General features: G+C 36.4%; 1 protein-coding gene across 1 annotated transcript; it reads right to left on the bottom strand.

Annotated features, from left to right (window-relative positions):
- Positions 1-9,103: 9,103 nt before the first annotated feature.
- Positions 9,104-11,934, bottom strand: LOC137745291 (uncharacterized). The gene is made up of 5 exons (XM_068485223.1): positions 11,112-11,934; positions 10,738-11,028; positions 10,292-10,640; positions 9,863-9,979; positions 9,104-9,736 (listed from the first exon to the last, which is right to left on the bottom strand). Exons 1-5 carry the CDS (start codon positions 11,451-11,453, stop codon positions 9,612-9,614), a joined length of 1,224 nt encoding a protein of 407 aa, XP_068341324.1. The 5' UTR covers positions 11,454-11,934; the 3' UTR covers positions 9,104-9,611.
- Between the last annotated feature and the right edge of the window lie 400 nt (positions 11,935-12,334).

A 12,334-nucleotide genomic window follows, 5' to 3' on the forward strand; every position in this document is an offset into this window, starting at 1 on the left:
AAGGACCATTTTGTATAATAACCCTTCTAAATAATCCAGGATTAATATTGAGTGTACCAACTGCCCAAACTCGTCTCATGTCCTCGACGTGGTCAAAAAGGAGAGAGAAAAAACCTTTCCCCAAAGGGATTAAACGCCAAGCCTTAAAACCCCATATGGTCTCAAGCTTATTTCTAAGATCGACCATTTGAATTGGTGTAGAACCCTTCGGTAAAAGCACACGACCAATAAAAGATTGTTTGCAACGATCCAAGCCCTTGGAAAAAGCATCTTGAGAAATCTTTACTGATACATAACCACCCTTTTCACATGGAATAGGGAGTTGAGATAAAGAAACCACAGGTTGTTTGAGCAACTGGGCAAACGATTGCTTGGAAGGAGCGGGTTTCTCAGTGGCAACATCAGGTTCGCTGCCTAAAAAACTCCAAGGAACAATAGCCAAACGAGGACCAGAGTGGAGATTTGGCGCAGCCGTCATAGTGCCAGCCGCAAAACTCAATCGTTCATTGGTCTTACCAGCTCCAAATTCTATTTTTTCTTTTATTAATATCTTCTTCTTTTTTCTTTCTTTTTTTTTTTGTTTAAAAAACCACGACTGACCACCTCCTCTTTCCACCGCCCCGATAAGCACCCATAGCAATCACCAACCTCCGCTTTCCCGTTTTCTGATCTTGCTTCCATACCCCCTTTCATCTGCCAACCCACCTGGCGATCATCCCTCTAACTTTGGCGATTGCAGAGGCATGGAGGTGGCATGTTGAACTCCAGTCTACTAAGTGCTACAAAACAAAAGTTAATTAACCAGAAACAACTATCGAGTTTTGACATGTTCGATAATTTGTATACTACGCATGTAACGACTCGTGCATATATCACATCCATTGTATTATAAGATCCTATATTTGAAGCATCTTTGTTAAATCACATGTACTGCTAACCAGCTAAATCGAGTAGATGTAATTTTGATACAACTATAATAAATCGAACTTGTTATCTACAAGATTCAAACCTAAAATCTCTTACTTAAAAGTATAGAGTAATATCACTAGACCGTGGTATTAAGCGGCCGAGTTGATGTAATTTAAGAGGAGGGATTTCTATGTCATCTCAAATTATAATGTGGGTCGAGTTTTGACATGTTCGATAATTTGTATACTATGCATGTAACGACTCGCGCATAGATCACATCCATTTTATTATAAGATCCTATATATTTGAAGCATCTTTGTTAAATCACATGTACTTCTAACGAGCTAAATCGAGTTGATGTAATTTTGATACAGCTATATATTTAACTAGACAATGGGTGAATAAATCGAACTCATTATCTACAAGATTCGAATTTAAAATTTCTCACTTAAGAGTATAGACTAAGATCACTATATTGTGGTACTAAGTGGCTGAGTTGATGTAATTTAAGAGGAGGGACTTGTATCATCTCAAACAATCATGTGAAGTCCAAAGTTCCGACTTAATACTTTGCTTGCCTTGTTATTTGGTTTGGTTCAGAATTTTACGACGGTGTATAAACGTATAAGTATGCCTTTGTCTTAATTTAGGTTTTTGTGAGTGCATAAAAATATATAAGGGAAATGCAAATTTCAGAAAACAATAGAGACGGATAAAATCTAATAAGCTATCGTAGATAAGAGTGGACATCAATCCGACCAAATCAAACAAACCAACTAATATTTTTCTTTTTTTTTTAGAAATATCGACGGTACAAGAAGAATTTTATTAATATAAAAAAAAGAGTACACCTAATCAGGAATGACATAAACCTAACGCTCATAATACAAGAAAAAATGATTAAAGATATATGAAAAAGAAGGGAAGACATAAACCTTATCCTTCTAGAAACAAAAACAACAAAGATACAAGGTAAGGGAGGGTGGGGGACATGAAATCTAACCTCTTTAAAAACGAACTTAACGGTTTAAACCTGCAAAACAAAATAAGCAACATCACAAGGTTAAGAAAAAAACCAGAAAATGAAACAAACATGTATGTCAAGATCCACATTCATTCGAGAAGCGGAAGCCAGAAAAGCTAACATAGTATGAAAACAAAGCAGCCCGAATTGCCAACAAAGAGGAATCATGACATCAAAGTTGGAGAAGACAATCTCATATTAGCAAAATTGTCCACAAACCTGCTAATATAGACTGCAGTAGTAGACTTTCTTCTTGCCTAACTCATCATGATGCCCGAGGAGAATGCCCATTGATGACTCTAGGACATTTAGGTACATGAGAATGGCCTTCCATGAGTTGGGGGGACCAATACTGGTGGATTCAACAAGTCTTCTTTGATCTTGTCGTAGGCTTGCAAACATTGATCTGCAACCCTAGAAGACTCGATGACGTAACAGTCCAGTGAATAACATGATTCAAAGAGAGAACTCGGGGAATTCCTCTCGAGTGCTAAGACAATTGAAATACTTGGTCAGGGTCGCTTTCGTATTTATGATCACATCTTCCCATTCAGGATTCAGGAGTAGACGCCAGAGCAACAAGCAAAAGAAATGGTTAATTTTTCAGCTTGCTGGTTATCAGGAGTGAACCGGGGAATCGGGCGTAAAGTAGAAGCGAATGCAAACCCCTTTCTAGTTAATTAAAAACGCGAAGGTTAGCAAGAATAAGAAATCCATTTTCGCCCTCTTAAAGATTTTTTTTTTAAATCCAAGCACGCTTTGTTGTGCTTAAACGGCATCGTAACTACTTGCGACGGTATAATTTCTTCTCAGACTCTGACAGTATGTTTACATTAAAACTTTGGAATCAAGATAAGGAAGAACTCAAGGAAGTTCATTACTGAGAAAAGTGGCGATCTCGTCTTGCTTGATGGGATCACCACTCAACAATGGTCACTTAGCAATGAACACTAATTGAAAGCAGTCGAGAATGAGAACCTATCCCTTACAACACTCATTCTCATCTTGTTATTTTTTTAAGGAAAACTAATGAAAATGGCTTGAAAACTTTGAGTTTTAACGATAAGGACAAAATAAAGGTTAAAGTAAATAGTATCAACATTGAACTTTTAATGTAAAAATATGGTTTTTCGTTAACGTGAACATTACCGGAAATTTTTCGTTAAAATTTCCTATTTTTTTATCCCTTTATGGAAGTGGTATTTTATTCTAAAATAGTTTAACTTGCGCAGGAGAGAAAATCAAATTTGGGTACATAGAGAGATCACACCCTTTTTTTTTATTAGTATTGGAAGATCACATCCTGTCAAGCTAATGTGCACGCTTCCAACTCCAAGTACATACACCACGGATCATAGTCATGCTCCAGGGATGACAAGTATGGGGTGATGGAATAGTTTATTAGATAGGAATCTGTCAATCATTCATTGGTCTTACCAGCTCCAAATTCTTCTTTTCTTTTATTAATATCTTCATTTTTTTGTTTAAGAAACCACGACCGACAACCTCCGCTTTCCCGTTTTCTGATCTTACTTCCATACCCCCTTTCATCTGCCAACCCATCTGGCGATCATCCTCTAACTTTGGCGATTGCAGAGGCATGGAGGTGGAATGTTGAACTCCAGTCTACTAAGTGCTACAAAGCAAAAGTTAATTAACCAGAAACAACTATCGAGTTTTGACATGTTCGATAATTTGTATACTATGCATGTAACGACTCGCGCATATATCACATCCATTGTATTAAAAGATTCTATATTTGAAGCATCTTTGTTAAATCACATGTACTGCTAACCAGCTAAATAGAGTTGATGTAATTTTGATACAACTATATATTTAACTAGATAGTGGGTGAATAAATCGAACTCGTTATCTACAAGATTCGAACATAAAATCTCTCACTTAAAAGTACTGAATAATATCACTAGACCGTCATATTAAGCGGCCGAGTTGATGTAATTTAAGAGGAGGGACTTCTATGTCATCTCAAACAATAATGTGAAGTCCAAAGTTGACTTAATACTTTGCTCGCCTTGTTATTTGGTTTGGTTCAAAATTTTACGACGGTGTATAAACGTATAAGTATGCCTTTGTCTTAATTTAGGTTAATGTGAGTGCATCAAAATATATAAGGGAAATGCAAAAGTCAGAAAACAATAGTGACGGATAAAAACTAATAAGCTATCGTAGATAGGAGTGGACATCAGTCCGACCAAATCAAACAAACCAGCTAATTTTTTTTTTTTTTTTTCGAAACCTCGACTGTACGAGGAGAATTGATATCGAAAAAAAGATACACCTAGTTATGAAGGATATAAATCTAACTCCTCATAATACAAGAAAAAAGGATTAAAGATATATGGAAAAGAAACGAAGACATAAATCTTATCCTTCTAGAAACAAAAACAACAAAGATAAAAGGTAAAAAGAAGGGGGGCATGAAATCTAACCCCTCTAAAGGCGATCCTAAAGATTTAAACTTGCAAAACAAATAACATCACAAGGTTAAGAAGAAAAAAAAAACCAAAAAATGAGACAAACATGTATATTGAGATGCACATTAATTTGAGAAGCGAAAACCAGAAAAGCCAACATAATCTAAAAACAAAGCAACCCAAACGGCCAACGTAGGGAATCATGTCATACCAAAATTGGAGAAGACAATCTCATATTAGCAAAATTGTCCACAAACCTGCTAATATAAACTGCTGTGGTTGCAAAGGTTTTGGTTTCGTTCAAAGAAAAAGTAAAAACGGTTTTAAAACCAAACTAAACTATAATGATTGATTTCGTTAAATTTTTGTGCCTGTGTAAACCAACCTAAACCTAAATGTACCAACTACTTACATATTAACCTTTATATGATTTTGTTTTACACGTGTACTTTCTATTAGCTATTAATTAAGGATTTTGAATTTGAAGGTTGATGAAATATTGAAGTTATTTAGGAACTCTAATGAAAAACTTCTAATACTGTTCTATTTAATGAAAAACCATATTTTTACACTAAAAAAATAATCCTGATACTATTCACTTTACCCTTTATTTTGTCCTTATCGTTAAAACTCAAAGTTTTCAAGCTATTTTCATCAGTTTTCCTAAATTATTATTCTTCGAGTTGTAACTCTAGTAGTTACTAAACTTTGAACTTTGATGGCATGTAAGATTTTGGGACGGTTTGATGTATTAGGAAATAAAAATGTGGCAAATTATGATATTTTTGTTATTTTAACTAGGTAGAAATTCAAAAAAAAAAAATACAATTAATATTTATCTGGTTTGGTTTGGTTTTGTTTTCGTAAGAATTAAAATAGATCAAAATCAAAGCGTTATTCTTTTATTTTTATTTTTTTGGAGTAGGTTAAGTCTCACAAAAATAATAGACTAACCATAATGTCGTGGTTTAAATTTACTTTTGTCGAAAATTAAACCTAAGATCTCTCATTTTTTTTTTTTGAACAAACAATATTATCTACAATAAGTGGAGGGATGGCTTGGCCTCATAATGAACTAGCAATAATGTGGTTCAAATTTTCCTGTGACGAGAATCAAATCTAAAACCTCTCATTTAGAAGTGAAGAAGAATGCCCTTAAACTATGGTACTAAGTGGCAACCTAAGATCTTTCACTTATAAACAAATAAAAATAACACTAAATCGTAGTACTAAGTGATCATCAAAGCGTTATACTTAAGTGATTTAGTTAATTTTTTATTTGTAAGACCGATTAAATCTAGCCCGTGTCCACCCCTATTCGTCCAAAGATTGGAGGATGTGGAAAAGAAAAGAAAAGAGTGCACGCAAGACTGAGTCAAACTCACATGCAGCTAGATGGAAGACATATATTAACCAACAAGGTACTCATCTTTTGGTGAGGATTCCGAAATCTATAAATCGTGTTTGTTCATAGTAAATTATACGATTAGTTTTTGTCAGATCTTATTTATATTTAATTTTAAACAAAAATATTTAAAATAATTTATGATCGTATAATATACGATGAAATGACACAATTCAGGAATTTTCGAAATTCTCAAAAACGAATCAGGCAAGGATCCGATTCAGATATTAACACACACATATACAGTAGGTAGTAGCTAGTACCACAAGCCCAACTTCCCAAGTACCCACCCACCTCCCACCACCACCACTAAGGACACATCGATCGACGTGGGCCCATACCAAACAACCATCCCTACTCCCCTAAGCGTCAATCACGCGCGTTAAACCCCCATGACCAGTGGTAGTGCGCTCCATGTGAATTCATTTCAAAACAACTTTGCATGGCCCTCCTGGCTGCGGGGTGCTTGACTACCACTCCACCGCCACCACTTCACCACCACATGCGGCAGACAGTGGCCTTACTGGTGATTTTATGCGGGTCCCACACTTTCAATTTTTAAGAACAATTTACAGGAAGGGATTCACACATCTGTTTTTATTAATCGATGTCATATTGAATAAGTCTAACATAATTTATAGTCAAATTAAATAGAAATGTGTAAGAAGCTAAAAGGTTTAAAAATCACTTTCCTACATTAAACGAATTCTACAATGTAGTGATCCAATTTAATAATGCAAAATCATGTGGTGTCATAATGTTTTGATCTAATAGTACAATGTCATGAAAGGATTTCGATATAATGATACTACGACATGATACCTTCTCATCCAAAAATACAATTTCATGGAAACGAGTTCACTCCTAGTTGTTGAGATTAACTTATATGAAATTGAGTTCACTATTCAGTTCACATACAACAATCATGTAGCAGTTCAATCTAATAAAACAAAGTTAAAGAGATTTCATTCAGTAACAAAAGGTCACGAAAGTGTTTTAATTCAATAATACAATTATATATAAGAGGAATGTAAATGAGACTCTTTTTAAAATAAGACTCTTTGTCATCTCATATTTTTTATAATGTTTTATACAGGTAACACGAAATTAACATTAGATTGTAAAATGACGAAAAATTCATAATAAGTTCGTCTTTTAAGAGAGTACTAACATTTCTCTAAAATATAAAGGAAAAACTTACACATAGAACAAAAACTCGTTTCATAAACTCTTCTCCTACTTCCTACATTGCCATATATATATATATATATATATATATATATATATATATATATATATATATATATATCTTCAGAACAATCAGCCTATGTGTAAATAAAGGACAAGGAGTGTCTGTGCTTTCATTTTTGGTACCCTTCCGTGTCTTTCTGTTTGTTCAATCATAATTAAACCACGTTAACATTTTATATTACTATTTATTTTTGTCTTATTATATCTATAAAAAAATAATATAAAATTTTGACATGACTTACCAGTTACCACACAAAATAAAAAAACACGAAAAAATATCGAAAATGAGAGGGTAAACAATTCTTGTTCGTAAATAAAAGTGAGATATATCAAAACTCAAAAGCGAAGCAAAAATGGGCCACGAGGGAGTCCGCCACGTGAAAAGCATGGTCCCACTAATTAACATCTGGCGAGGGGCATCGGTGGTGCTGCTTCCCTCTTAAGCAAACCCTGTGTCTGTCACTCTCATAAAATCTCATTCGTCACCTTTTTCTCTCCAAAACCAAACCAATTTCGTTTCCTTTTGGATTGTCTAATCAAATTGTCGACAGTTTTTCTATTTAAACTCCACACCCCGTATAAATTTAACCCCAACAAGTTCCTTTTTCACACTTTAAATTCCAATTTTAGCCTCTTACTTAACAGTTAAACACCCACAAAAACTAATAAAATAAAAAAATAAATTGTCAATTTAATCCCTGAATTATCAGTGAAAATTACGTCTTTAAACTTTTTTTCCTTTCATAAAAATAAGTCTTGAATTATAAAAATCTGATAATTACATATCTAATATTATATTGGAGCTAATATATTCAAGTTTTTGGCAATTCAAGTCACATTACTCGCATGCAATCCACATTGGAGGATGAATTAGTAATTTTACATAATAAAAAATAGTGTGAGAAGTAACAAATGATGTGTAAGAAGTAAAAATGAGTGTGTAGATAGCACACCCCTTTCCTTTTCCATTTTTTTAGTTTAGTTTTTCTAGGGCGGGCCAAATAAGGCTAAAATTGGAATTTTAAGTGTAAAAAATTCCTTTTTTTTTTTTTTTTTGGGTTGAACTTAGACTGAGTGTGGGGTTTAAATAAGAAAATAATGTTAAGAAGATCAACTATTTAAATTAAATTTCGTTAGAATGTGGTCAAAAATCCATAATAGAGTCCTCCCACAATGACCGAATTGATTAGAAATCATATGATGCAATTGTTAATAATTGAATTATTATTTAACTGTTGAATAACATTTTTATTTTCTATTGACAACACATTACATGATTTATAAATGTAATAAAAATTTGGTCTACCGACATTACTCATAAAAAAACCCAACAGTTTGATAATTTCTAAGATACTAGTTTTTATTAAACTAGCAAGCGAAGAGCATCAAAAAACTATTTCAACTATTTACAGCATCTATTGGAGATGAATTTTCAAATTTTAACTCTTTAAAACAAACTTTTGTTATCTTACAGCATCTCTTAATTAATTAATTAACTAACTAAACCTTGCTTTAATTAACAACTAAAACAAACATAATTAATGGTTAATATGTGACCATGGAACTAAAATATCCATCTTGCCGGACTTATGAAAAAGCAGAAGTCGTAATAAGCAGCTTCTTCTGGAGCTTTTTGAACTGCCATGTAATTAGTATATGCTTTTTAGCTTCAATCTAGAACCAAGTCGGCCAAATATAGATGCAACTTGGAACCAAAACCCAAATCCCTCTGCCCCAAAAATCTAAAGAAAAATTAATGAACAAAATTTGAAAATTTTAGTTTACAAAATAAAAAATAAAATGAATAGTATCATCATTAACCTTTTAGCATAAAAATATAATTTTTCGTTAAAATAAACAATACTGAAAATTTTTCATTAAAATTACCAAAATCAAAAGCATGATTCTACGGCCATAATAACCTCTCGTGTCAATAAGATAGAGTCATCCCATTACATCTCATGCCAAAAACACCAACCAAGAAAGTCACAAATTTTATATCACCGGCACAAAACGTCACGATATCAGTACACATGCCGTGCACGTGACAAATAACTCAAAATAATTAAGGAAAAACAATGGAAATTGCATATAAATACATCCATTTTATTATTATAAATACTAACTGCACTTGCATGGCCATGGTGGGTGGACTGGATTAAGATTGGAATCCAAAACTAGGTCTTAACCCTTTTTAACAATTTCAGACTTCACTGATAATTTTTTCTGAGATCCCAAACACAACATTATCCCGAAGGACTAAAACAAAAGAGGGATAACAGTCCAGTCCACCACTGCCTTGTTCCTTGACAAAAGCTGATTCTGCTAAACCCTAAAACAGCTTGTACCATATCCACTTTCCAATCAAAGTAGACATTTTATTTTTCACCCTAACCCTAATCCAAAAAACATTTTCTTCTTCTTCTTCGTCTTGTCCAACCGGTTTTGCTGTCCTGTCCTTCTCAAAAGCTACTATTATCTTCTGTACTAAAACCTCCTACTACTGTAAAATAAAACCCCTTAAAAACCCTATTAGCAAGCTTGCATTTCCTTGCCTCCCTAAAATTCCCAAAATCCAAACAAAGCCCTAATAAGTCCACTCCTGGGGGAGCCTAATCTCGCTGCCTACCGCCGCCTGCGGCCGAATGTTGCGGTTCTGGTGCGAAATGGCGGTTCTGGCGGCAGCGTTGCTCCGAAGCTGAAGAGCAACCTCTGCAAATTCAACGAAACAAATGAGTACACAAAACACAAATTGTAAATTTAAGATAGGCATATCAGTAAAACTCAACAAAAAAAAAAAAAACACAGTAAAACAAGAGAAAAGGTGTAAATTTTTACCGTAATCAGAGTTCAGTTTGCCATTAAAACGACGCTGGAGCTGGGGATGTTGCATGTCATCAATGTTCAGGTTCAGAGCCTGCACGACTCGAGCTGGGAGTAGAACTGTGGAGCAAACTGTACCAAAAAAACACAAATTTCAATCAGCCACCCAAATCGAAAGAGAAAGTGAAGACCAAATTAATGCCTTTGAAGAACAACGCCCAGATCTGAAAAAACCAGAGCCAACAAAATTTAATAACATTCAAATCTCAACCACCCAGCACCCAGAAAGTCGTCCAAAAATCTTAATGATGTGACCCACAAGCTAAAAAAAAGTGAGTCCTGGGTTTTACTTAAGAGTCGGATTTTTTTTAACTGGGTTCTACTTAAAGTGAAATAAAATTGTCCGGAAGTGAAAAATGAAGTGGGGGCAGAGAGGGGGTGGACCTGGCTTCTTGCGGGTTTCGGATTCGGTGCCAACTTGGCGGGGTAAGAAGACGCCGGTGCCGGAACGCTCAATTTTGGCAGATGGGTATTGGTTTCCGAGATAAACCGAGCTCAGTCCGGACCCCTTTTTGTTGTACTCTTGCTGCTGCTTAGCTTGTTGCAGAGGCGGCCATGCAGATGGCGACAAACCCACAGGCCGAGCGTTGAGAATGTTGGGAGTGTTGTTTCTCGTTCTGGTTTGGAGGTTTGGGTGGGCCTGCGGCTGAGTCTGCGGCGGAGGATATCGAGTTTGTGCTCCCCAGACCGCCGCGCTCTGCTCCATCATCTGTTGCTGCCTCAACAGCTTAAACTGTGGAAAAAACGGAGCAGAAATCATTTGAGTGTGAGGTGTTCGATAAAAGTCCCCAAAGAGATTTGAATAAATGTTTTGAGTTTTTTTTTAGTACCTGAGCGGCTCGCAAGTGCTTGTGAGAAAGCGACTGCTGGTGGAAGCAATAAGCAGCATCTGGGTTGTTAGTCGGGACCGAGACGGGGGAAGGCTTTCGTGGAGGATCCAGAAGGCCTCTGCTTTGGTTCATGCTCATCTTGGCAACTTCCCCTGCAGCTGCATGCAGCAGATCCCAGGTGGCCGGCGGCGACTGGGCGTTTGGGCTTCCGCGGCTCGAGCCCTGTCCGCAACCGCAACCACTGCTGACTGCGTAGAGAGTCGACTGGGGAGAACCAGAAGCGACCCAACCCTGCGAATCAGGCAAAAAATCAGAACCGCCATTAAAACGGCGTCGTCTAGAAACAAAACAGAAATTACTACTCTTTCTAATACCTTCGGCTTCTCGGAGGCGAAAGCAGAGTTGGAGTGCTTGAAGTTGAACTCGTCGTCGAGAGTAGAGTAAGCCATTTGGCGGGTCAGCCCGGTGAGGTAGTCTTCCTCATCGCTCTCAGTCTCGCTCGACTCGACCGGCGAACTGAAATCGGACGAAACCCCAAAAGCGCCGCCGTAAGGAAACTCAAACGGCAACAGAGCCTTCAGAGCATCAGCGTTGAGCCGTAATCCGAACCCCCCACTTTTCTTGGCGTTGGAGTTGAGCTCCATGGCGGGTGGGTCTTCGTCGTTGAGAATCTGGGTGGGCAGCCAAAACGGAAGGTCGTCTAACGTATCAGCCATCTGGGTAGTCCTTGAAATAGCTGAGAAGAGCAGAGAGAGAGAGTGAAGTGGAGAAAAGAGTAGAGAGAGAAAGTGGGGTTTGATGGGTTTGAGATATGGGGGTTTGCTGCTTGGTGAAGGTATAATAATGGCGAAGCCAGCTGGGTTTGATGGCCCTACAGAGAGACTTACAGGGACCCAGCAGATGGAGAAGCAGAGGTTAGTGAGAACGAGAGAGCAGAGGAGATGGAAGATATCTCTGGGACGATGAGCGGCTTTATTGAAAGTTGAGAGGAAGCCCCAAAGGCCTTTTTAACAGTGAGTCGGTTTATTAAGTTATTAATTTAATTTATCGACTACAGAGAAAGTGAGGAGAGAGAGAAGGAGGAGAGAGAAGAAAGCAGGAAGGAGGAGGAGGACCGAAAAGCAGTACGACGAATACGAATGGCAAACCAAAAACGCAGAAGCAGTGAGTAGAAGAAACGCGTTAGCCAGCAGGGTGCTCACGCGGAAATGTGGACGTGGGTAACACGCGGGAACTCCCTGGAGGGGATGGTGGGTCCGGCTAGAAGAATTTGATTCCAATTCAGTCCTACTGTTTTCTTCCAAGAGCATTTTTCTCCCCGTTAACTATCATGTAAAAGTAACTTTTAATGTGAAAATTAATTAGAATTAGATGAAAATATGTGTGATAGATGATTAGGTGTATAGTAACATGCAACATAGTTTATAGTGGTAAACAAAAATTATGTTGTCTATTATCTTTAATTCATTCAATCCGTCAGATAAAATAAAAAGAAATTTATATAAGATAAAAAAGAATGTATGGGTGTTACTAAAAAAGAGTATGTAAATAATACCATCATTTTTTAGTGAAAATAGTTTTTGGTCGATTCATGTGT

Source organism: Pyrus communis, chromosome 9 (assembly GCF_963583255.1).
Source record: "Pyrus communis chromosome 9, drPyrComm1.1, whole genome shotgun sequence".
Classification (NCBI taxonomy): domain Eukaryota; kingdom Viridiplantae; phylum Streptophyta; class Magnoliopsida; order Rosales; family Rosaceae; genus Pyrus; species Pyrus communis.

Excerpts from the sequence above, each read along its gene's own strand:
- LOC137745291 (XM_068485223.1), bottom strand. The coding sequence starts at position 11,453 with ATGGCTGATACGTTAGACGACCTTCCGTTTTGGCTGCCCACCCAGATT. Across the intron at positions 10,641-10,737 it reads AGCACTTGCGAGCCGCTCAG|TTTAAGCTGTTGAGGCAGCA; the intron begins GTACTAAAAAAA and ends TTTTTTCCACAG. Across the intron at positions 9,980-10,291 it reads CGAAACCCGCAAGAAGCCAG|TTTGCTCCACAGTTCTACTC; the intron begins GTCCACCCCCTC and ends TTTTTGGTACAG.